General features: G+C 40.0%; 1 protein-coding gene across 1 annotated transcript in view; it reads left to right on the forward strand.

Annotated features, from left to right (window-relative positions):
- The window catches only part of BANK1 (B cell scaffold protein with ankyrin repeats 1), a 146,309-nt gene extending 127,527 nt beyond the window's left edge, over window positions 1-18,782 (forward strand). The window contains exons 12-16 of the mRNA XM_059818214.1: window positions 9,313-9,385; window positions 11,884-12,073; window positions 13,712-13,775; window positions 15,297-15,367; window positions 18,738-18,782. Of these exons, the coding sequence (XP_059674197.1) occupies window positions 9,313-9,385; window positions 11,884-12,073; window positions 13,712-13,775; window positions 15,297-15,367; window positions 18,738-18,782 (443 nt within the window). The remainder of the gene's footprint in view (window positions 1-9,312; window positions 9,386-11,883; window positions 12,074-13,711; window positions 13,776-15,296; window positions 15,368-18,737) is intronic.
- Window positions 18,783-26,911: the final 8,129 nt, after the last annotated feature.

Consider the following 26,911-nt stretch of genomic DNA (forward strand, 5'->3'; position numbering starts at 1 on the left):
AAAACCAGGCTGAGAAAGGAAACCAGTAGATTGCTTACTCCATCCAGCACATGTTTTACACTAAAACAGAATTAATACTACCCAAATCATCCTACCAAATACAGAGGAGCACCTCCTTTTTCATGCCTATTTCAGTCAATGATTTACTTTATTCTTCCTTGTAGCTGTCTTCCTCCGCACTGTATAACTCCAGGTGAGGGCCAGAATGCGTGGACTAATGCAGTCATCATTTAGTTGCTCTTTCTTCAGCATGTTCAGGAGGTATAAGGATGAATCATTACAGTAGTTAAAGTGTAATCCAAGAACGGATATATACAGGGGGCCTGTTACAACTACAAAAGTCCTGAAATGGCTACTTTTACTGAGATTGCTAGAGCAGTGTCTCAGATCTTGGTCCTCCATCATCACAGACAGGCCAGTGACTTGCAAACCCTTACTGTGAAGATGCATTATTGGGGAGATTGCTTTTGCTGTCTTATTGCACTAGAGTATTTCTGCTTTGTCTACCCTAACTGTTCACCAAGGAAGAGATTACCAGAGGAACTGCTTTGATGGGTCTGTGGTTCTTTTACACCATACATATGTGTGTATATATATATCTATGTGTAAATACATATATACACACACACACATACACACTTCCAAGGCTTTTAGCTTTGCTTTTATAAGCAGGTAGTGGTAGACAAATTAGTTTCCTGTTGTTCTGTGAAATCAGCCTCTGGATCAAGTTCGTTTACTTATACAATAATGAGGAAAGTGGAAACACTTCAAGAAAACTTCAGTTGATCTGGAGTTTCTCACTCTATTGTGTTGTGCAGGGATTCCTGAGATAGATAGTGAAATTTTAAACATAAGTGATATATCTTCAGCAGAAAGATTTTTCTTGCTACCTGTATTGGCAATTTTTGTCCTTCTCCAAAGTGGTTAAAAAATTCTTCATCCAGTCTAGCAATATCCCAGTTTCCAGTTTATTATATTAAAACTGCTTATAATCGGAAAAAAAGATTGTTTCGGCAGTAAGAACCAGAGAATTTCATTCCTGTCCATCATTAAAATCTGCATGTGTTTGCAGCCATTGCTTTCTAATTTAATCTAATCAGTGTAAAATAAAATGACTTTGGCTAGTGCATGTACACATGTTTCATCCCTCAAATAAATTCATGCTAGTTTCAGGTTTTGTTTTCTTATATTATGTTAAAAAGAGCATTGCGGAAGTTCCAAAGTCAAAGAATCAAAAAGTTAGAATTGTGGTAGTTTTTCTGCTTTACTTCTTTCTCCCTGCCACAAACATTACAAAGCAGTCCTTAAGTATATAGCCATGTGCTGCTTGCTATTTACCACAGATATTTTGTTTCATCTAGTGCTTAAAGTGGGTGAGCATAAGATGCAAAACTCTCCAGTGTTTTTCATTCCCATTTTTGTTTAAAACATAATTTGGGCCTGCCCTAGGTCCAGTGTGTTGTTTCAGACCCTCCTGTGATAAACCTTTTGATTTGTTCTGTAGCCATTGAGTGTTTGGATGCCCAACATGAAGTAACTAAGATGCCATTCTTGAGATTAACAGCATTGTGTAATACTTTACTCACTCAAAGCAGAGATGCCATTGATTTCGGTGGCCACTACAAGTGCTCAGAACTTCAAATTAAATCATTAGTGTGTCTAGTCAGCACCTTAATGTCAGGGACTCACAAGCCCAACTTGCTGGCTTAAATGACTTGTCTGGGGTTATGCTGGGGCTTTGTGGGAGAGAGAAGTCCTGTTCCGCAGAGCAACTTTTAGTTACTTAACTGAAGCATCCTTCCCTCCTCTGTGTTCTCTCTCCATTCACTAAATACCTTTTAACTTCTAAAACAAATAAAATAATACTCCTGTAAGAAACAGGTTGTCTTCACTGCACAGTTCTGGTTAATCTTCAGAACCGTTCCCTTCTGGTGTTCAGTAAGGCACAGGTCCTATGGGAAAAATGGGATTAGAGAATGGAGCATGATGCACAGGGGAGGGCTGTGTTAAGGCTACACAGTCACCCACAACTGGATCCCCATGTACATGTCTCCATGTTCATGGAAAGAACAAGCTTCATGCTCCAAGATGCAAGAGGAGGATTTCTCTTTGCCCTTTATGTACCCACAGAGGTGATGGAAAATTATGGGATCATTTATTGGCAAAAAAAAAAAGTGTAAGCATTGCATAGCAGAAATGCCTTTTGCCTCTTGGATTGCATGCTGGTGCCTCTTTTTTAATTTATTTTTGGTATCCATCAGGACAAATCAAGTGGCTGAATTCCCATGAGAGCTTTCACCACACATTAAAGGCCATGAAGTTACAAAATAGTATCTTCTCCTTTAAGCAAAAGTGGTGGTGTTTCCATGAGAATAGCAATGAAGAAAGCGAGCAAATAGCCCTCTTTGTAATCAGTAGCTTTCAAATACTTGGAAGCTCAAGTTTACACTAGGCAGAAAGCCTGCTCCCTGTAGATTACCACTTGGTGCTCTGCAGAGTAGGATAGTGGAACTGTTGATCTACAGAAAACAAACATGGAATTTCACAAGCCTGTTTTCAGAGTCTCTTTCAGAGCAGGATCTATACTTCGAAACCTAGGCAGTAGAACACTCAGTGATGCAAATTGTCATAACTGAACTACCGCAATTTACAGTTTGAGCATCTGACCTGATTTTGCTGACAGATAAATTCTGGGAAACATGAGTAAGTTGAAAGATCTAAAACATAAGTGTTCTAATTGCTTTTACTCAGTTTCATTTACTTTATTTTCAAATTTTAATGAATGTGCAGACTACTGTATTGAACACTGCTAAACGTGCTGCATCTTTAACAGAGAGTACATTTGTTCTTTAATTTAGACCACTGCAAGAATTCTGCCTTCTGTGTGAAAGGCTCATCAACCAATGGAGCTGCAAATTGGTGCCAAATAGCTTGCTGTCCAGATGGTGTGCACTCTTAGTGTGCTCCCTTTCCATTCCTCAAGTGCTTAGTATTCCTTTGTAGGTTATTTTGGTGTTTTTTCAGTTGTGTGCTGCCAAAACAACTGCTAAATAAATGTATGAAGGTGTTGTGCTTTCAGTTTACAGTGCAATTTTAATGTTCCCTATTGATACCAGATTTGACTGAGCTGGAAACTGAAGTCCTCAGTGTATTCTTAGGACAGGTGCATGAGTTTCTGTAATGCCTCCCTAAGTCTGACCTACCAGGACTGCCTCGGGGCTTAAGGATTACATTGCTGTCCTGGTTTGATCATTTACCTCTTATCAGAGACCACCAGTATGAGAGGGTTTCTCTGCAGCAAGGACACCTGTCCTACAACAGCATAAATAGAACTTCGTACACTATAGCCTTTTTTCCTTTGCAAACCTCTCACAAAACCGTGAAGGAATGCATTTCCCCTCTGCACGCTGGAAATGTTTTACTATTTAAAGATAGCTGTCTGGGGGACTTCACACTAGGGTTAAAAGTTAGCAGTAGAAAAATATGTTTCCCAGTTACTATCCAGAAGAGAATAGCATTGTCATTGCTCATCAAAATCACAGGGTATGCAGAAAAAGTAGCAGCCAGTGGACATTTTTAGGAAGGCAGTATATCTCATGTACAGAATAGACAACATAAACCCAAACAAAATGAAAAAACAAAATCCATAACAGAACTGTTAGTGTCTTAGAAACTTATTGTGCTGATTACTGGGAATAATAGTGATCGCATCCTGCGTTAGTAATTCTTATTATGCAGATTGTTTAAATGCTCTAAAGACAGGGGTTTCCAAAGCGAAGCCTCGGAGCCCATGCAAACTGCAAAATATTTATGTCCCACAGAGGGATTTTTTAGTACTTTCCTACAGTGAGTGTAAAGTACTGCACTGCAGATGAATTTCATTATGTATCCCCAACTTAAGGGTGTTTTTCCATGAATAAAATACTAGGAACCGCTGTTCAGCTGTCTTAGAGCACTTAGGCTGTTTTTACAGGCCTGGTTGGGAAGTGATACTCCAGCTTCATCCACTGTGCTTATTCAGTCAGATTTTTTGCTATCTTAACTTTGGTAGATTGAAACATTTACTGACTAAGGTGTACAGAGTGAATATATTTACAGGATGCTGCCTGGTTGAAAAGCAAACTGTTCTAAATAGCATATTTCTGGTAAAACCAGACATGGAGTCTTCCTCTTTTTGCTTTTCTCTACTAAAGAAAAATGGAACTGCAGGAGTATATTCAGGTTTTACATGCTGGAGCAAATATTCTTGAGTATATCACTAGAGTCCTTCCAACTTCCATAATCCACTAAGTTAAATTTCTGATGAGAGCAACACTGGGAGAGTTCTCTTCTTTGTGTATGGTACGGCAAGTACATTGACTCCACCTTCTGAACGGCACCTTAAACTAACCACCAGTACCTATCCTTCGCACTCACTCTCTAATTCTGGTATTACTGTTAATATCTTGCTTCAGTGTAGGGGAGTCGTCTCTGTGTAGTCTCCTGAGGGCCCTCCCTGAGCAAGGTTGCTGGGATTCTAACAGATTTGAGCTCATATTTGACAGACTCAGAATCTCACTGCAAATTGGGAAGAGAATTGCTGGTGACCATATGTTTATTTTTGGATTGATGTTTTCACATTGTCATTACACTGTGATTCTTTTTAAAGTCATTTTACTTTTGATCTGAGAAAACTGTTTTTTTTCAGTCTCAACTGACTAATTATGTGGCTGTGGAAGGCAGAGGCTGGGCTGACAACAGCCTGTACAAGTTGTGATGAGTGGATGTGATGCTGTAGCTGAAAAACTCAGGCAGCATGCATGGGGCCACTGCAAATAACAGAGCGGCATGGCAGTTTGATATTTGATTATTTGATACATGATTTGACATCACCTAGTCTTTATTCTGATGAAGTGACTGCTGTGTGTTCTCATAAATGTCTTTGAGTGTCAGGCAGCACATGTAGAACAGATCAGAACTTCTGTACCAGTTTAGATGTGGTCACTGGTTTTCTCACGCCAGCGCAGTTAAAACTGGCCAGTCTTTTTCTCCTTGCCTTCAGACACCTATGCTACCATGACAAGACGGCTGCTGGTACTTGAGCCTTTGTTACCTTGCACAGCACAGCACAGCCCAGCCATCCCTTCTCCACAATGCTTGGACCTAACAAGACCAGAGCCCTGAGGCATGGGGGGTCCACTTTTGTTCTGCGCTCAGCTGTGTTGCCTCGGAAAAATAAAAAAGGCCATACTGTTTACAGTGCCCCATTTCCATAGTTGATTTCATGTTATGAATCACTAGGAATTTTTGGTTTAATCTTAAATATGTGAAATATTTTGTATAAATTTTAGGAGTGGTCCTTAATCATCTCTGACAAAACTTACTGATTAGCATTGCATTGATGACCTCTGTCTAGTCCTCATACTGAGTGATGCTCAGTGTGTTAGCAAACAAAACAGACAAAAGGAAAATGAGATCTAAAAAGATGTGAACAAACATCTGCAGAGTTCTCATCTCCTAAATAATTAAGCATCATTCTACCATATTCCTTCCTTAGTATTCTCTGTGTATTTGTCATCCCTTGCTGTGCTACATCTAATTTACAGTCTAATCCCTACCAGAAAAAGAACTTGCAAGTTTTGTTTGTCTAGGTACTACGCACACACAGTTTAAATGTTAAAATGTTTAAATAATGGGAAAAAAATGGAATGGGCAAAGACAAGAGTCTCTCCCTGCAACATATCCCAACTAGCAATTCACCCCTCCTTCTCCATTCTTCCGTTTCATGAGTTAATTGTGTGACAATTCTAAAATGAATGAAGCAAAAACCTACTAAGAACAAGAAGGAAGCTTACAAACTCACTGTGATTTGCAACTGAGTTTAGATGTATTAACAAGTGCAACCCTAGTGTATTAATTAATTTGCATTATCACTTACCCTTGTGTTTCTATAAAGGAGGATTTTAATTCTGAATGTTTCCTAAATAAAACAGTCATGGTGATAGATAATTTTGTTTGGAATGTCAGCTCAATGAAGCTGATGAATAAATGCATCTTGAATTTCCCTAAGCAAAGTGAATTCAAATTAGTGATATTTATTGATTTTTTTTTTTCGCTGTGTCTCTTCTCCTTTGTGTTTGTTCTGCTGAAAGTGTTGAGTAAGTAGTATTAGGTATGATTAGCCCATGTATTCTTCCAGAGGGTAGGTTCATCTGTCTAGCTTTATTTGAATCACTAGTGTATACTGCTAGTGTATATTGTTTGATTTTTAGAGGTAATGTTGCTAATACAACAAATTAGGCAACATCCCTCATAGTTTAGTAGGGTAAAGTAAAATTTTAGTAAATTAGAAACTGTATCTTGGTTGATCATTGCCTCTTAACTGATAGGAGTTGTCCTCCCTCATGATGTAACTCTTTCCACTCTTCGATTGCCTGCATTTCTAATTGTATCACTTCTTACTGGCCTATCACAAAGCAATTTTTAAAATGTCATAGTGCATCTATGATTCCTTATCATTACAGCTTTGTGTTAGAAACTCAATTAATTCTGAAAATCAAACTCCTGTTCTTTTTGTCAAGCTGCAGCTATTGTAAAAAATTTCATTCTCTCTTCCTAGACCCTTTATACTCATCACAGTTTCTTACACAGCGTGTGACTATAAAATGCTCTTCTTGGTACAGAAGACTTAGATTTCAAATATTTCTAGCCCTTCTACTTGTGGTGATAACCATGGAAATATTAACCACATTTCAAGCCTCAAAACATTATTTACCTGCATGTGCAGACAGCCTGAAACAACATCTGTAGCTAGTCTGACGGAGACAAAAAAGGCAATTCAGAGTTCCTTGGATCTCACTCACTTCCCAAGCCTTTTATTAGGGATTTTCCCAGAGTTCTGCGTATTTGCCACAAAAATTGTGCTTTGTCACACTTTTTAAATGTCGTTTTCTGGTTTCATGTCCTACTAGAAAATATTGCAGTAGTTTCTTACTCTCTGAGTTTGCTTTCCCGGAGAAATATTGAGGTTACATTACATTCCTAAAAAGTGATCTTACTACCTAAGACATAAAAATGTATTTAGGGCATGCAAAGAACTTCATCTATGCCCTGTAGCAAATGAAGAGAGGAGAGGGAATAAAGTGGAATTACTTATTAGTTCTCTCAGCCTCCTTTAATTCTGAGAAACTGAGAGAGAAGAGGAGATACGTTGTAGACAAAAAGTATGTAGCATATATTGGGTCAAGCCATTTAATTTGTAGATTTTTACCTACAGGCATCTATGGATACTTTAGCCAGTCACGATGTGATTAAAAATTCAAAAGGACTCTCTTTCTGATCATACAGATATTATTGAAGGGTGCACATAAAGTAAAAAAGCATAATAGAAGTACTGCAACTTTTCAATCGGACTACCTATGGCAGAGAGGCTCCGAAAATATAAAAATATATATCCTTCCTCAGTTGAGGGACTGTGGCATTCTGACACTTTAAAAAAATTGCTATATTAATATTGTTTTACTGAAGGAACATTCACTTTATCTTCTGTAAGAAATAATGCAATATATCCCTGTGCAAGATGACCTGTTTCTTTCATTCCACTACTGTATTCAAGCAGTTCATAAGTAATTAGAACGTGGGAATGAAAGAGTAAATTGCTGGAGTCTTCCCTAAACTGTGGCAGTCGCACAGCAGTGTGTGCATACGTCTTCCCAGGCATTCCAGAAACAGGAATTTGTTTTCATTGACCTCACCCACGCTGAATACTTGCTGCCAACTAAAATCATTTCAGCAAGATGCGGCATGTAAAGTGGTTTTAACAATTTTACTTTGAACTGGAAGAGTAATTCCATTTCTGATTACTCCAACACTGCAAAACTCAGCAGAAATTTCAAAGCCTATCAATTAAAGTGCTTTCCAATCAGGGACATTGTTCAGCGTGTCCCATCTTCTCCTTATGCAGTAAAATTCAGGCTGCCTGCATTACCTCTGTGTTCTGGTTACTTTAATTTCGTCTTTAAAAAGAGACTACTATTTCAAGTATAGAAGAAAAAACTGCAACCATATTTAGCAGGATTCTTTGAGAATCACAGAGAAGAGTATTACAAAAGTTACAATCTATCAGTGTTAGGCTGAAGCTAGGGACATAACATCAGCAGATTGTGCTGCCTGTGTAGTTCTTTTACACTCTCCGTTTAGCCTAAGAACATTTTAAGGAACATCAAGTCCCCAGCTGTTTTCATTCATCATCACCTTCCATACAAGCCTGCTCAGGAGTTAGTGTAAAGACTTTATTCTGCAGTGTAGAAAATACACTCTCCGGAATTGCTGCATGTAGCATGCGCAGAGCTTTGATGTCACACCGGTCTGGATCATCCATTTTACACGTTTCCCTGAGAGAAGTGGATGCATCGTGAAGGCAGCCTGAGCAGGCAGATAAGGAGCAAACCAAGGTCCCCTGGGCTTCCCCGGTCAGCAGGAGCAAGAAGCCAGGACTCTGAGGTACCATGTGGAGCGTGCCTGCTCTGCCGCTTGAGCAGAGCTCCGTTTTACTGTGCCTTGGTCCCCAAGCAAATCTTTGCTCTATTGAAGTGGCATGTTTGCTGCATTGCAGTGATGTCAGAAAGGTTACTTAATGGGAAGGAATTATTCTAGATTATCAGTTTGTTTAGCTAAAATCAGAACTGAGACTTAAGAGGGAAAGCCTATATGGCAGTAGCTAAGTCAGAAACCAAGCAACTTCTACCTTCTGTGTTTTACATATGCCGCCAGCAAAAGTTCGACGGCAGCATTTCGGGGCGTATCCAGGCTGGCTGTGCTCTGGGCACCTCACAGGAATGGGGAGATAGGCTACGCTTACAGAATAAGTGATCATGCTTTGCTGTTCCCAGTGCTTGAATAAAGTAGACAAAAATATCCACATACTCTTTCTTAAGCAGGGTCATTATTGTCACCTAGTACTATTGGGTTTTTGTGCCTTAGCTTTCCCCATAAAATAAGAAACAGGCTACAGAAGGTGTCTGTACCATGTGAAGAACTCTGAGATCTAGCTTTTTTTTCTAAACAAGTAATATGTTAATGTGATAAGTCTATTTTATTTTCTTCAAAGCTTCTTGTCATGATATCTGTAATATCAGTAATCCTGCCATTCTGTGCAACAGAACAATTTTTCAAGTAATTAACATTAGACTGACAAGTGGGTTGAGAAATACTCCTAGGCTAGAACAAGAAATTTATTCCAGCCTGCTTTCATGAGCCTCCTTCCTTCGTTCAGAATGTGTAATGTTTTTTATTGCCATTTTTCACCGACTTACATTCTTGATTTTGTTGTAGTGTTTCAGCAAAAGGCCACTCAAGTGCCCAGTGACAACGACAGGACGTACTGTGATGCCAGGAAGCCCGGTACAGAATTTAATTTAGCTCTTTAACTGCCTTGATGCTTTTCAGTAGAACTAGTAGAGATTTGCTGTGACTTGATTTTGACTGATTTAGCATCTATTTTCCCACATATGACTTAATCCTTAATGGTACTGCAGCATTAAGAGATCAGATTAAAGAAATAAAAATACAAGTTACAGTCTTGTGGGAAAGATTTGTATAGTCAGAGTTACTTTCCATTTTTGTTTCCTTTCTTCATTGTGATTAAAACCAAGAAAAGGAAGAACAGGAGGGCTCAGCTGTGCACTAATTCCAGCCAGAGAAAGGCAGCAGAGTGGGGAGCAACAGTTCTCTACTGTGTACCCCAAGATCCATGTAAAATGAGTTACTCGTGGCAGCCCAGTTGTTATTCGAGTTGTAGCACATCAAAGTGTTGCTACCATAAATTCCATTAATGGTACCCTAAAATAATTAACAATGTTATGTACGAAATGAATGAAAACTGAGTGAAGATTTTTCCTCCCTCTTCTGGTAACAAGTAGCAGGTCAGGATTAAAGAATGTAGAGCAGCACATAATCATTTATTTCTGCAGCGGTGAACTGCAGTCTCCAGTGCTACTGCCATTACTTGTCATGAATGCTAAACCACTTAGGAAAAGAACACAGGACGTTCTAGATCTTACTGTGTTGGAATATTGGTAGCATACCTCTGCAAACCAACCTAGTGGCCTTCTATGATGGAGTGACTACATCAGCAGACAAAGGAAAAGCCATCTCTCTGGACCTCTCTAAGGCCTTTGACATGGTCCCCCACAACACCCTTCTCTCTAAATTGGAGAGAGATTGATTTGATGGGTGGACTGTTTGATGCATGAGGAATTGGCTGGATGGTCGCATCCAGAGGGTAGTGGTCAACAGCTCACTGTCCAGATGGAGATCGGTGACGAGTGGTGTCCCTCAGGGACCAGTCCTGTTTAATACCTTCACCAGTGACATAGACAGTGGGATCGAGTGCACCCTCAACAAGTTTGCAGATGAGACCGAGCTGAGTGGTGCGGTTGACATGCCTGAGGGACGGGATGCCATCCAGAGGGACCGGGACAAGCTCAAGAAGTGGGCCCATGTGAACCTCATGAGGTTCAACAAGGCTAAGCGCAAGGTCCTGCACGTGGGTCAGGGCAACCCCTGGTACAAATACAGGCTGGGGGATGAAGGGATTGAGAGCAGCCCTGCGGAGAAGGACTTCGGGGTACTGGTGGATGAGAAGCTGGACATGAGCCGGCAACGTGCGCTTGCAGCTCAGAAGGCCAACCATATCCTGGGCCGCATCAAAAGCAGCATGGCCAGCAGGTGGAAGGAGGTGATTCTGCCCTCAACTCCACTCTGGTGAGACCCCACCTGGAGTACTGCATCCAGCTCTGGGGTCCTCAGTGCAGGAAAGACATGGACCTGTTGGAGGAGGTCCAGAGGAGGGCCACGAGAATGATTAGAGGGATGGAGCACCCCTCCTGTGAGGAAAGGCTGAGAGAGTTGGGGTTGTTTAGCCTGGAGAAGAGAAGGCTCTGAGGAGACCTTATTGCGGTCTTTCAGTACTTAAAGGGGGCTTATAAGAAAGATGGGGACAGACTTTTTAATAGGGCCTGTTGTGGTAGGACAAGGGGTAATGGTTTTAACATAAAAGAGGGTAGACTCAGACTAGATATAAGGAAGAAATTCTTTACTGTGAGGGTGGTGAAACACTGGAACAGGTTGCCCAGGGAGGTGGTAGACGGCCCATCCCTGGAAACATTCAAGGTCGGGTTGGACGGGGCTCTGAGCAACCTGATCTAGTCGAAGATGTTTATTGCCAGGGGCTTGGACTGGTATCCTGGTGCTACAGTTCCCTGGACCACACTGTGAATCTGATAACACGCATCTACCTGTCATCTCCCTTCAGCTGTGCACCTGTATCATAATCTCTAGGAGGACTAGGTTGTAGTGTTTTCTTGTCACTGCAATGTATTTAATAATTTGGAGGAAGGAAATAATGTGAAATTTCACAATGCTTTCTGACCAAATTTCAGCCCCAGCTTTTGAGAAATGTAATGTGTGAAGTTGCAGAAGGAAAGGGAAAAAAAGGCACTGTGGATATTTTTTGTCTTAACGTAGCAACGATTTCCTTGAAGATGTGAGTACTATAGCTTTAGTGCTAGAAGGAAATTCTTATTTGAACTGACACTAACAGAGAATCCATGGATCAGGGCAATAATAATGAATGATACGTTTAAGATGCTACTCTGCTGCCAAAGAGTAATGGTAGAATCCGCATTGATTTGTTCTATTTCTCTCGTTGGAAAAAAACCCACCAAAACCCTGAAGAAAAGGCGGGGGGGGGCGGGGGGAGCCACCCTAAAGATGGTGTGTTTTTATTGATGTCAGATTATAAAATCACTGCTTACATGCCTTTGTTGAAAAAAGTGCTTGCTTCATAAAGAGAAAGGAATGAAATGGGTTAATAATATTTTCTACCTTTATCTTTCTACATTTTGTAGCAGCACACAGAGGCCACACTGACACAGTAACTGATAGCACTGTGAAACACAACATCCCTGCTGAACAGAAGGAACTCATCCACTTGCAGGAACAGGTGAAAAAGGGGGCGATTTCTGTGGATGAAGCCCTTGACAGATTTAAACAGTGGCAGAATGAAAAACAGAGGCTACAGTTTGCTCAAAAGGTATGAGCCTGAAATTTATGTTTCTGGACGGGAATCTTGATCAGAAGTTCCAAAACCATACTCTTGTATTTTGGCTCCTACACATGAGGTCAAAAATAAGAGTCATGATTTATATGCCCATCAGCTCCCAAGGAACTTGCTGCTTATGGTTCTGAATCATCTAGATACCCATTTCTACTGCTGTTTGATTACTTGAGAGGCTTCCTGAATTTATTTTGCCTAACTTCAGGTGCTGTTGCATTTGGTTAAAATCCTGAGTTAAACATGTTCATCTTTTAAGACTTTTGTTCTAAACTGCTAGGTGATGCTTAGGTCTATGTATCTTTTATGAAACCACAAACCTTCTATAGCTGAACAAACCGAATGCGCTATTGAACAGTGTCAGCTAACAGAACCATAATTATATCAAGCATACATTGTTAATATATATTGACTTACAACAGGCTTTATGCCTATCTGAAAGTGTTGAATCTACTTAGTGAAATTCACAATTGTTAGCAGTGCTCTTCAGCTCCTTTATATTCAATGTATGGAGTAAATTGAGGTGCACAAAAAGAGGATTTACAAAAGCCCACACACTGAGTCACTGAAAGAACTGCATCAAAGCTAGAAGCTAAGGAGAAAGGCATGGTGAGGAGGTTTGTTAATTACTTCTAACAAGACAGCTGGAGGAAGAGGTTATGCCCTCATTTATATGAGGTCGTGCATTAACAAAAATATTTTCTTGTTGTCCTTTAAGTGTGTTTAGTAGAAAGAGGAAAATGAAAGCTAGTCTACTATTCTACAGAGTGGGCAAGCTGTCACGTGCTGCCGACGAGGAGAGATTGAATGCTCTTTGTGTTCCCATTTACTGAAGAAATAGTATGACCTCTGTCATCACAGTGGAACACTAAATGGCAAAAGTGCAAAGGCTTAGAACAGTTTAGGAGCCCAGTTCCCAGGCTGGGCACCAGCAGCACAGCGCTAGCTGTTCGGCAGCAGTGCAAGAGCGTGGTGGGTGCCCCCTTCCCAATCTGTCTGCGGCCAAGCACGCAGATGAGAATTGTGGTATTGCTCTATCAGTCGAGGGAGTTACTTGTGGAGGAGGATGGTATCTGTGCAAAGATAGCAGCGCTAAGTCATAAGCCTGATTTTAAGGAGGATTGCCTTGGCGTGTTTTCACTGCTTCAGGGAAAAAGCTACTTTCTAGTGGTGGTTTATACCCTGCATTGCATGTGTGACTTTTCTTTAGTTTTGTACAGTAGAAAAGTCTTTCACTGTTACCCCAACTCAAAGATGATGAATTTACTTCATGATGTAACTGCAGTTGTCTGGGCTTCACTGGGATTTTTGAGGAAAAATCACTTGTCCAAAGCAAAAAATGAACTCCTAAGCCTCTGTAATCTAACACCAGAGTTGATATAACTTACTGATAGGAAAAACTCTGCAAGACTCTTAGGTATAAATGCTAAAATTAGCATCTACTTATAGTGCATCATAGATATCTTTCAGTCTTTTAAAATTATTTTTCTGGAGAGAGAGAAGCTTGGTGTTCAGAATGCTAAAGAATCCAGCTTTTTATAGTTATTCATTATTTCTACAGTAAACTTCCCTTACTTATTTCTTCTGCTGGTTTTATGCTTGTTTTTTTTCTTAAAGGAAAAAGTACACCACCTTAGAGACACCACTATTGGAAACAGACTAGAAAAGGAAAATCTGAATGGTAAGTTGCACTTTCTTTGCCTTTCAGAACACTGACGCCTTGAACTGTGAGTATACTGCAAAGGTCTGATCCAAAGCATAAGCAGACTTTTGGATCGGGCAATGAATTTGTAATGAGCATTTTCTGTATCTGACCACATTTAAGTTATTTGAGTGTAATTGGGCCTTCAGCAGGGTCAAGATTTCATCCCAAAGATGAGCTCACTGAGAGTTAATGGGGCAGAAAATTTACCAAGTCGTTGTGGCTCAGCTTTTCTGTAGCCCGTTTCCTGCTGCTTCATCACAATTAGGGTAGATGATTTCTTTAGAAAAATTTACTTGAGTATTTACTTGAATGACCTCAGTATTTTATTTGTAAATCAGCTATCATTTTGCACTTGCAAATTCTTGATGAACTTTCCACTGCTCCAACAGTTTAGTATTGTGAGTCATTAATAAAAGCTGTACCGTTGGTCATTTAATATGCTTTTTTCCCTTTGTGGTTGAATGTCATCTGCAGCAGCATAAATCACCTGCACTTCCAGCAGATGATTTTCTCTTGTTGTTATGAAAAAATTGCATTAGATGGTATTGACTTAAGATTTCTGCAAACTTCAGTACTTACGCATTCTTGGAAGGGAAATTTAGTATTTCTTTTTCACATTGGATTTAGTACCATTTGTATATCACTATTTATAATTATCACCTAAATACGTTATTTCCTTTCTGCAAGAGAGAAAAATAATCCACAGCACCGCTTTCATTATTTTGTTAGACAGTGCTGTATTTATGTGGACGTGGGAGATACTGTAACTTAAGGGAAATTCTTGCTGGCCCAGTGGCAGAGTTGCAGTCCAGGCTATTTATGTTTCAGCTTTAATATCCTCCATGGTTGGTAGGGGTGCAGTGTCCTGAGCACGTGAACAGGCTCAGTCCGTAAGTCTTCACGGAGGGCTCAGAGCCTGAGAGCCTGGGATCACTGCATTTGTTCTTACAATCTGTTTTCTATAAGCAAGGCAAAGCTCATGATGACATAAGGGTGATTCTTGGGAAGTATTTGTCTGTAGGGTTTTCTTTTAAGGCCACATCAGTCCTGCCTCTGTAGCTGTCCTCTCTCTCCAGAGTTCAGTTATTGAATCATACCAACAGAAATGTAGTATTATCAACACCAGAATTCTAAATTTTGTGAAATTATCCAGTAACCCAGATAATGATCACTATGTTCCCTTCTGATCCTAACCTCTCTGCCCTCTGTTACACTATCTTATATCCTGTGATACATATAAATCAGCAGCTTTGCACTGCAGAAATACAATGGGAGGAATCATTATGGAGGCCTCTGTCTTGTCCAATAGAGCACTTTATTATCAAAGATTTAAATTCTTGAAAATAAGTACTTCTAAAAGATAGAACTCCCTCTACAGCTGGAGGCATATTGATGGCAAGAGTAAAGAAGGATCTCTCAGAAGACCAATGCTTAAGTCTGGACATAAATAAATTGCCTGGAACAAAAATGACAATCATGTTCTTTTCTCTTTCGTAGTTCCTAAGGAAAGCAGACCGGAGAGCATTCATTTTAGAGACTTTTTGTTCCACGTGCCATTTAATAAAGCGGTATGTATGAATCTTAGCAGTTCACGGATTGGTTTAATGAATTCTAGTTTTGTACATCTGTATACAGACTCTCCATCTGTACCTTTAAAAACATGGGCTTCCCTCTCCAGATTCCGTGTTTGAAATCAGGATTTGGATAGTCTTTTTCATAGATGGTTTCTGAAGACTTGATTGAGGATTTAAAGAGATCACATCAGAAGCCTGTTAGAAAAGGAATTTGATTTTATTTTAATGAGAAAAGAAAATATCTCCTATAAATTAGTATGGAACATAATTTTTAGTTTCTTGATAAGTTTGATCTTGCTTCCACTGTAATGAAAGTTATTAATGAGAGTGGCACTCAGTTCAGTCTTCCATTATAACATTTGATGCTATCTTGAAGTTCATGTCTCATTTTGCAACAGTTTAATATAGGACTTAATAACATCCCCCCCAAAAAAATCAACTGCAAAGCAGAAAGTTCTGTCACTCTTGGAGTGACATATCTACAAAAACCTATTTTAAGAACAACTAAATAAGGACTAAGCCTGTAGAATGTTCATTTGCAGAAAGTACAGGCACGGACAATGATTTATCTCATTACTGTATAAAACACATACGGTCTTGCCCACAGATATTGATAATACCTTTTTCCCAAGAAGGGAAGTAAGATGTTAGCCAACAGAACAACAGCAACAAAAAATACCTTTAATAAAATTTCATTGAAATACATAAATGATCTGGGGACAAAAGCTCCCTTTTGAAACCTGAGTGGTCCAGATTTTTTTAAGATATTTAAGGTTTTCCTTGGCATCTTCTCTGACATCACCGAAGTACTGAACTAGAAGTAGCCTATTGCCTATGGGAAACTTTATCTATAAGCGAGGATCATATGCTATTTGGAAAGCCGCCTTGCCAACCGTGAAATACTACAGAGTAGAAGACAAGGAAGAATGGAGAAAATAGAATTGAAACAGTTGAACTGATAAGGTATGTCTTGGAATCTGAAGTCCTCAGCCACAGGTCTTCTCTGAGAGATGTTGGGACAGCCAGAGTGCGCCCGCAGCAAGGTAGAAGTGTGCTGCTCTCACAGTAAGATGCTGTGCTCTCACACTACGGTGGATTCGTGCTGCTGCTGTGGGGTCCCACAAGGCATGAGCATACAAATACGGTTAGACCTCAGCTTACTCTGTGGTAACTGATTCCTTGCCTATACCCTTAAGCATAAGGCTTGAGAGTCTTGGGCTTGTGCGTGTCCTCTAACAGAATGAATGGCAGCAGCTTAGACAACATTTATGTAATGATGACCAGACACATTTCCTTTAAAGTCTTAAAAGAATGCAGCTTTCGCATACGTGCATTCCATGTCCATGATTCCTAGCACATAGGAATTTTTAAAAAACGTATGTGATGCCTAGCTACATCTTTGGACATTTGAATTACCTATGTGAATCTCATTTAGCTGTTTCTGAAAATGAGATTTCAAAATCTGCCTTCTATTGCAGTTACATTATGGCACCTTATGTGCCACATCCCACAGATTTAGTCATCCAGCATCTAAAAATAAGTGCAAGATTGCAGAAACTACATAAGATGGTTTGAATTGCTTGCAGTTAAGTTATCCCCTCATAGCTAATCGCTGTAGAACCTTGAACTTGGTCTTTAGGGATACAGCTAGGATAGCGTAAGATTCCTCATCAAAACCGGGAATGGCTGATACTCTCTTCTCCACTCTTGGCATAGCACCAAGAACTGAGGAGTAGGTGTCACTGCTTCATTGCTAGGTAATGAGCAAGATAGAGGCTGCAGAAGATAAGCTATAACTCAGCTGGATCTCAGAAGACCAAGACTGCATTAAGTGACTTGACTTTTTATTATTATTTCAATGCCAGCAACTTACATAATAGTTTTAAATGAAGGCAGGTCTTGGGAAATGTGTCAGATGCTTAGTAGTCCTCCAGTGACAAATATACCCGTGGGGCAAATGAGCAATTCAGTCTTTGCATCTGTTCCAGACTTGGAATCCTTGGCAAGACTGGCAAGGTAGGTGGCCTGCTGTGGAAAGGTCAAAAGCTTTTTCCACAGGGAACTCATCTGAAACTATTTATTTCTTAGCTGTTAAAATCGGTAGGTACTTACACTGAAAGTGGCCTTCATATCCAAGGACAACTTTAGTATCTGTTGCTATAGACTGTTTAATACTGACCCACTCCTCTAAGGCACTGTAAACAGCCAGGTCATCCACTGCAGTAAAGGCAGCCTCCACAGAATTTCTTCTTCCAGATTGTGATTTCCAGATTTGTAGGTGCCTATGACAGTAAAGCAGGTCTGGTTTAATTAAGTTTGCTCACCCAGCTGCCAAAGACCAAATCTCCTCCTCAGCTTCATCCAAAAAACACTCAAAAAGAGCACTATGCACCTTCCACAAACTGGCAGGTTATTGATTACATTCACTATCCTAAATGTCTGGCGTCATTTCTCAACCCTCATCAGCGCCTTGTTTTTAGTCCAAGTTGCTAACAGATTGCTTATTCATCAGTTGATGCCACTCCAGCTTGCTGGTAGTGTCTAAGTAGAGTTCCCTGAGAACTAAAAAATCAGCGCTTAATTTTGAGCACACTAATCAATTTCCATTGTCTCCAATAGGGTCTGTCTTTGCTCATCTTCCTATTGACCTAACTTTGATATTTGGTTCCATGGGAACTCAAACATCTTTACTCAGCCCAGGTAGCAAACTTGAAATAACTCAGGATCCTGAAGCACATACAAGCTTTTGTATGTGTGGAGAGTGAGGAAGTCATAGAAAAGTTTGGGGTTTTTTTTCTTCCTGACTTCAACAGCATTTCAATCAGGATGTCTAGTCTTGAAAATACTTATTTGTTGGTAGTTTACAACAGTGTCCATTGGACTTGTGAAGCTACATCTTTAGCCTGGCTTATTTCCAGTTTCTTAAGTATTTTGTAGCTTCACATGATGCTCAAATTTAAAATCAAGAAAACAACAAAAAACAGTTTCCTGCCCCTTTGTCACCAAATCAGGTCTTCATGAGGCAAGCCCACAGTCAAACTGTTGACTGAGGAGTCCACCAAGACAACTGAATATCCATGTACCCCTCAGCCTCTCCTAATTACCACCAGTGAAGAACAGCCATGCTATTAGAAGTAAGATTTGTACAAAATCCACCTCCTGTCATTCTCCCACACAACACCTGCTGCTTTTTGGGGATGTCTCCTGCTCCCTTGTCCCAGGAACATGTGTTGTATTCACATTTGAAGTAAAACACATAAAAACTGACTCATCATAGGTATGTATTTTGTGAATGATTCAATTTTGAAAGTACTTCTGCATTGATATACATGACTATTTATTAATTGCATCTATTTCTTTCTAGTCTCCAACTAGGAACCCAACAGGCAAGGAACAGATGCCAAATTAACAGAGGTAAGAGCATGTATATGAACACACACACACACAGAGACATTATTTGTCATGGAAACTAACACGTGTGGAAGTACTTTCCATCAGAGTGCATTTGCATAACAACAGAATGGAAGTTCATCTCAGAGGTCTGATTTCACAAGGTAAGCCATAATCATCATACGTTCTGGTTTATACGAGAACTTATTTTTTGTCAGGTGTCAACCTATTCTTGTTACTGCAGGGCAGACTTGCAAGCAGTTAGACACTTACCTGACTTGCGGATGCAGTTGAAGAGAGTTCCCATTAGTTATTGCAACTAATTGAGCTTATGCAACTAAAAGCCGTATTAAAGCGTAGTCCTACATACTGATCGCACATGCAGTACCAAACATATTAAATATCGAAATAAAGTTGAAGGGGGTATAGATGCAAGAATGTCTCCAGAAATGCTGATTAACCAAGAGACCAATGGTCATTTAAGTGCCGGAAAGCTTACAGGTGATGATATTGTCTCCACAAACAGCAGAATTTTCTGATGTTTGTGTTAGTGATTGTGAGTTTCTTGGGTTTGGGCATCTAATGAGATCTTTAATAGTTGGGGGATTTAACTCTATTTGCTACCTGTGTGCTTCCATCTATTTCTCATAGCAGTTTTAAAACTGTATGCCTACCTTTCAATGAAACTTGATCATTAGGCTTGCTGCAAAGAGATGAAAGTAAATAAATCTGGTTTACAGCATTCATTGGGGGGTTTGGTGGTTGTTTTTTGTGGGTATTTTTAATCGGTTCTGTTTTCAACACCTGTGCTGAGAACAAACTTACCAGGAACTGAACTTGGATCACCATCTGAGGCTGTAGACTTCATGAATTATCTTGCATTCATTCTGAAAATAGGGTACAGTGAAATAATCTCCTGGAAAATTTCTTATTTTGCTAATTCCTCTGAAAATGAAGGAGTGATGCAACCTTTCTTATGCATGGAAGGATCATTGCCATTAAAAGTTTAAGGGCAAGAACAAGGATATCTGCATTCTGTTAATGTATGTGCAGATCTTTTCCTTGAGATCTTCAACAAATTTCCGAACCCTTGGTTTCCTTAGGCACTGAATTTCTTCAGTTTGTTGATCTCGGCAAGAACAGTCTGTGCTAAAACAGCTCCAAAAGTCAGAGTTAGACTTTTCTTCTTCAATTTCCTTTCCTTCAGATGAGTTTAGGACCTGAAAGTTTCAGAATTAAAGTTTACCATTTTAGGTATGAGTAGTATTTGTAATTTTGCATTATTAGAGTTATAAAAGGGATTAAATAATATTTGTTCACAGTAACAAAATGATACCATTTAATTCTTAAGACAAATGTAATTTTAAAGGCTTTGTTAGGTAAGTTACTTTGATTCAGTTTGCCTCTCTTACTTTTCCAAGTGGGAGGAATATTGTTGTAGTGTTATTTTTGTGGCACTGAAAATGCATAATCATCAGGGAGGTCTTTTCTGCCACCCTCTCTCTTGTAAAGGAGAGGGCAGTTGTTCCTTGTGAGAACTGTGTTTCCATGTCTCATTTCTGGAGCCAGCTGCCCGCCCTGCTCACTGCAGTACAGTGCCCACACCGTAAAACAATAGGTACCCCTGCTGCTGCCTATCCTCTAAATCACTTATTCAGGCCCCCCTCCTCCACAGTTCTCATAAGACCCCAAAAATCAGTCTTATGCCGTGACCTGAAAATGAAAAATTATCACTTCTTCTTCAAGAGGCAGCTCAATTCCTACATGGGCTTTCCTAACAGAGCTGTTTCCTTGAGTGGAGCTGAAGTCACCTACATTAAATGCGTAGAAAACCTTTGAATGTTAAAGGCTCTGAAGCTGGAGAAAACTGTTATGAAAAAGTTGGTAATAGCAGAGGTGCTTATAAATTGCAGCTTGCTAAAGTGAGATGAATCATTCAAGGGGGGAATTACCCCTGGGATCAGAATAGGTGATCTCTGTCACTTTTAGAAAATTGTTATGTGGGAGAGAGAAGGTGAATTAGATGTGGGAGAACTTGCAGAATACAATTTATCCAGCACATTCAATCAATTCTGTTTGTGAATTATCCACACCAAACTCTAAGGTTCCCCTCTTCTGCAAAGTAAGGCCTCTCCAGAGCGTTCTTACTGTTTTCTGTCTTCAGATTGGTTCAGAGGCCTTCTAAACCATAGCACTAAATATCCTAGTACTTGAAAAGCACAGAGTTTATGTAGAGGCACATGTGCTGCAGCTGTAAGGTAGCAGAATGGCCCTGGCATGATTAAAAGAACTTGACCGTTTGGGGGTTGGGTTTTTTTCTTCTCTCTTTTACACCACTTTCAAGATCGTATTAACAAAAAATATCAGAGTTGGAATGGGAATGTTCATTTACCCACATGCACTAGAAAACATGCATTCAAGATAAAATTCTAAAATAAATTCTCTGAGAAACTAACTGCATGTCTGAAATTCATGCTTTTACTACAAACTCAACACAATGAAGTCGTCTTTTTTTTTTTTTTTTTAAAGACTCCAGTATTCTTTCTAAAAGTGATGAAATCCATTCAGTGGTGTACACAACAATACTGTGTATACCACTGAGGAGGACAGGACCTTTCTGGTGGAAAAAAAATGTCTGAAGACAGACCACTATTTTTTTAATGACTAATTGTAGGGAGATTTTTGAATGTTTGATTACTACAAAAAATTGCAGATTAAACATTCAAAAACTACATTTCTATTGCTAATATTCTGACTCTCTAAACAGTCATGCCTCCAACTCCAGTGCAGAGTTTGTAGCTATGTTGCTCGTGCCTACCTGTAGATCATCACGCTTTCCTTATGCAAGGGGGGAGGAGAATAACGGAGTTGAGATCCAGCTGGTGGATCTGAAGGAGCAGACTGTGGGTTTGATTCTCTCATACTCATTTCAGCAAATACAACATTTGATCATATTCTAAACAAACATGACCAGTCTATTGACTGACAGGCGTTTTTCATTATTTCTTACAGTGCGATTCTTCAGCCGGCGGTGCATCGGTTTCCTCTGCCTGGCATCCCGCACGTCTTCAAGCTGCACCCTGACAGGCTGAGGCTCCAGCGCATACGGCTGCGTGATCATTGCTGCGCTTTCGGTCTCTTAGAATCTCTCACCTGGGCCAACTCTGGAAGAAGTCCAGTATGACTAAAACAAATTACTACGACTTCTTGTAAAGTCAGCACTGAATTTTACATTTTTTCCTTTGCCAATTTTTTTTTTCCCCCCAAGATGACAGCTGAGGATTTATATAGCTATATTGCATGCTTTGGTTAATTATTTTTAAACTCATTTCAATTTTTCCATAATGCTTGATAGTTGTTTAAAAGTAGATTTTATGCACAAAAGAGGAAGATCATGAAAAGTTATGAAGATTATGAAGTTATAATACAAAAAAATTTAGTTTTTACTTTTTGTTAAGTCATTTTTGTATAAACTTTGTGTATAAATTTTACTTTCCTAAGAATAATAATTGTACTCCATCACTAGTTTAAGTAATTGTACTCTAAGTAAAGCGATTTTCCAAAGTCAAACTATGTAAATCAGTACTAATTATCTACTAATGCATTAAAGTGATTACAAGAATTTGGTTTACAAGGAAATTGTGTTTTGTTTATTAAGTTGCCTAAGGCAAGTGATATCTAGAACAAAACCAAAAACTGCATTTACACAGCAAAAGTAAAGGAATAAATATGGTTAACGGGTATAATGGTCTGCATTCCCACAGTGATATACTCCAAAATTTAAGTGAGCATGTGACGATACAGGAGTATGCAAAAAGATTTGCCCTATTTCATAGACAAAAATAGATCTCCTATGCGACCTGCAGAGGGTATAAGAGAATATTTTAACTTCCAGATAAGTAGGAGCTTAAATAGACTTCCCCCACCCTATTATTTGAGCTTTGCCCAAGCCTTCCTAAAAAGTAGATAAACATGCTGTTAGCCGAAACTGCCTCCACAGACATCTTAATCTTTACTAACCTCTTAGTTGTGCGTTATTCACAGACATCTTCAGGAACCTGAATTGTTCACAGCAAGCCCTCCCCTCAGCCTCTCAGTAGTGTTGAACCTCTGCTTTGCGTGTTCTGAGAGATGCTTGCGCTTAAACTTTAGTTAGGAAAAACTGAAAACTACTTATAATCAGAAACCCTGAAACATAAATAAATGTTGCTCCTTAACTACATGTTAATGTGACACCCAAATTTGGAAGAGGGGAGTGGATTTGATGTTCAGACTTTTGAGGGCCATTATTTTTCCAATTTCAACAAATTATTGTGCCAAGAACCATTACAAATACAAATAAGCCAAAAAGACAATGTTGGGATTTTAAAATAGTGACAGGATCCTGCAAGTTTGTATTCCACGTTATAGCTTCAGCCTAATTAAAATTCTATTTTAAAATGGGTGATTAAACATTTTCAGGAAATTATCTGTTCTCTGGGGAAACCCCCCATTTCTGTTAGAAACACGCCCACAAATACTGCAGATGTATTGCTATGAAGTCATAAATATTCAGTGACTGCTGTATTAGTATGGCAAGATAGCTTTGTGTTCCATACAAAGGCTTCTCTTGAGCTATTTGAACCACAGCAAAAGCCTTGAAATATGTAAGGTCTCCCAGATCTGGAAATACAGTCAGTGTCTATGAACTGAGGGACATGAGACTGTCAGGCTTTATAGGAGAGGAGCTGCGATATTTTAGACTTAGCTGGCCACATGGAAATGGAGTGGGGAGCATTACTTGGAAATCTAAATGTGTATAAGCTGTTATTTTCCCTTAAGAGATTCCCCTCCCTCCCCCCAAAACACATTTGTGTTCTTGTAAACCTAGCTAGTCAATGTATCCCCTGGCAAGCATTCCTGAGGAGCCAACATAAAACCTGAAAAGAGAATACAAATCCTGAAAAGTTTCTTCACGTTGGTACCTGGTGTCTCTTCTGAAGTTTGTTGCTTGTTTCCATAGCAGAGGAGATGAAGGGACCTTGATGAAGGGGTCAGTCCTTGCAGACCTCCAGGCAGGATCCAGATGCTCTCTGTGCTGCCAAGTGAGCGGCAGTGGCCCAGCAGCTCTCTTGTCCCAGTGAGGGGGCACCTGGGAAACAGAGAGATTTGAGGTCAATGTTAACAAACTAACACACCAGGAACTCTACAGAAATAAAGCACAGAAATTTACATCAAGGAAAGGCTATGGTTTCCTAGGGCAAAGGAAGAGTGTAACAACATAGCAGCAATGCCACACACACACTAGAAGCCAGAGTTCTGTTTGTGTATGTACAGGTATTTACATCTGTAATGCATGGTAGGATACTCCACAACTTCCAACCCAGCATAGTTTAGGATTACCCATAACAAAGCAACTCTTGTTCTCTGCTTTTGCGGCTGCATTCAAGCACGGCTCTCAGCATACCAAGTACAGTAGCGCCAGTTACGGGTTTCAGCAGCATCCAAGTATAGCACCATTTCCAGTTGGGAACACAACCAGGGAATTCCCATTTGCTAAAACCTGAAGCACCGAAGAAACTATTACCCTGTAACAAGGCAACAATAGCAAAGAGGATTTTAGAATTTTAAAGACCAAATTCCAGCCCCAGCAACATTAGTGAGATCTAAAAGGCAAAAAAGCATCAGTAATCCTTGAACAGGAAGGGTATGAGAGGACAGGCAGCGGCACCTCTCATATGTTTCATCAGTGAAGCATTTGCTTAGTAGGGAATTTTCATGAGCAAGCTGTAGCCACTGAAGACACTGACAAATTTCAGGCTAGCCTTCCCAGCCAACACTTCCCCCCCCCCCCTTTTTTAAATCTCCCCATGATTTCCTAAGGCTGTGTCAGTCTTTCAGGCAGCAAGTGCACCTAGTGTTTGACAGACACAATGTCTCACTGTTGCACAATAAGTATAATAACAGTATATATTTAAACTAGCTAAAGCTGTCACTGAAACAACTTTTTAATCTTGAGCCCTGATGTACAAAAACCAATAGTATTATCAGTTCCTGCAGCTGGGACAGCTACTTTTGCCACTGTCACAGAAGTACAGCTATCCTCCAGAGTGTAGAGTGGTCTCAAAAGGATGCAAGAAATCAATGGGGAAGACATGCAGTGTCACCTTAATGAAGAAACACTTTTGCTACACTACATATTTGCTTGCTGTTATCACTCTGATCTTCAACTGAGGGTGGATCTGACACACAAAGTTTAATATCTCCTCGGACTCCTGGTATTTTAATGTAGAACAAAAAAAAAAAAAAAAAAAAAAAACCAAACACCCCCACCAAAACCCTTTCAGTGTCTTACGTGTCCTGTCTCTCAGATCAATTGTTGTTGGTGTACAAAAATCTTTCTGACAAGTAGTATGTAATCCGTGACAATGTAATTTCTATGGTATGAAATTCCACAATGGCTAAGCAACAAGTTGAGAACAGGGCTTTTGTTTACACGCAGACACACACACAGAGACACAGAATTACCCCCACGCACCCACCTATACTCTGAGGCTGCCAGCCAAGGCCCCAGAGGAGAAATGAAGGGATGGATGCTTTTTTTCCCCCCCTCCTCCAAAGGGAATTTCTGAATCTCAGTGTAGTTAATGATGTGCAAGCTGCAAGTAAAATCATTATACTTCTACAAGAATAAAAGCATCTGTTCCCCATCCCTCTCATGCTCAGTATTCACACTGTTTTCTGCTGCAGGATTTCCATATATTACCCCAAGGTGTGCCACTAAACTTCAGACACGTTTTTAAGCAGACGTTCTGACACAAAGGAAGGCCTGAAGTTTTGCTAACCAAATGTGCGTTACTAACAGGAAACATCAGCAAGTGTCTGTTTAGCAGCGCGTGAATGATTAAGTACATCACAAGAGCCTGCTGTAGGTACTCTAAAATATTATCTTCATTGTAAACTAGGAGATTCACTAATTCACCCATCAGCAAAATAACACTGCTCTACCCTTCCAGCTGTCTGTGTGTATCCTATTAAACTTCAACCGATAATCCATTCAAAAATAAGTACTTTAAACATGGTGACGTCCAAGAGAAAGAAAACAATACAAAGAGATTCACAGTGACTGTAGTTATTAGCGAGCCAAGAGTCACGTCAGGATCCTGTGGATGGCCCGGCTGATCTGCCAGGAGGAGCCTTGTTACAGGAGAGGTTTCACTGGCTCAGTGCTCAAAGATTGTCCACTTTTTGCTGAGGTAACTCACCCTTCAGATGTAGCCTGTCATCCATGAGGGTGTGGTATGGCCTTGCTGGATGTTCACCCTATGAAAAAATACTTGTAGCATTTCAACAACAGTGTAATATATAGCAGAATGAGAATAAATCTAAAGTCCTGCCTTCATTTTATTACAGCAGCTACAACCTTTCCAGGAAAGTGATGCTGAAGATGCATCTCAGTCTTAGTAGGAAACCTCTACTGTGATAAGAGCAGGAGCAAAATGACAAGAATTGTCCTGACAGTCCTCGAGGGGGTGTTAATGATGAAGGGGAAGCAGGACCATGTAGACTGACTGCTCATCCCCTTCATGTACTGTAACCAACATTCGTCCTGACAAACTTAAGCATTACTGAAATGCGACTCTGAAGTGAATCATTCCAGAAACAGGCCCCAAGACAAAGCCAACAACAAGCGAGGCTGAGGGACATACTCAGTCTCATCCCACTCTAGACACTCTGGGCTGCAGTAACTGAAATTAAGAACTGCATCAGGAGGGCGGGGAAGAGTTTAATGGAGACAGAAAACGGTCCTGGGGAAGGGGCAGTCAGCTTATGCCAGGCTCCTAGTACAAGAAATCAAAAGACCTATACCAACATCATTGCCAGCTCTCAACAGTTATTCCAAAAGCCTGAATAAGCCTCTTCTTACAGATGAGAAAACCCAGGAATAAAGTAACCAGGTCTCAGCTCACTTCTGCAAAGACCCCGCACATGCAGACAGCAAGGGTTCAACATAGGTGAAGAATCCATTGAGACTGACCAACATGGATGCTCCCTAGTTGGTATGGTATGCAGTGCAAAGCAGAATTAAAAAGTAAAAAAATACATATATTAGCTGCAATTGTTTGCAGATGCAAGTGACCTAAGATACTTGCTCCTATGGGATATCTA

This window comes from Gavia stellata, chromosome 5 (genome assembly GCF_030936135.1).
Source record: "Gavia stellata isolate bGavSte3 chromosome 5, bGavSte3.hap2, whole genome shotgun sequence".
NCBI lineage: Eukaryota > Metazoa > Chordata > Aves > Gaviiformes > Gaviidae > Gavia > Gavia stellata.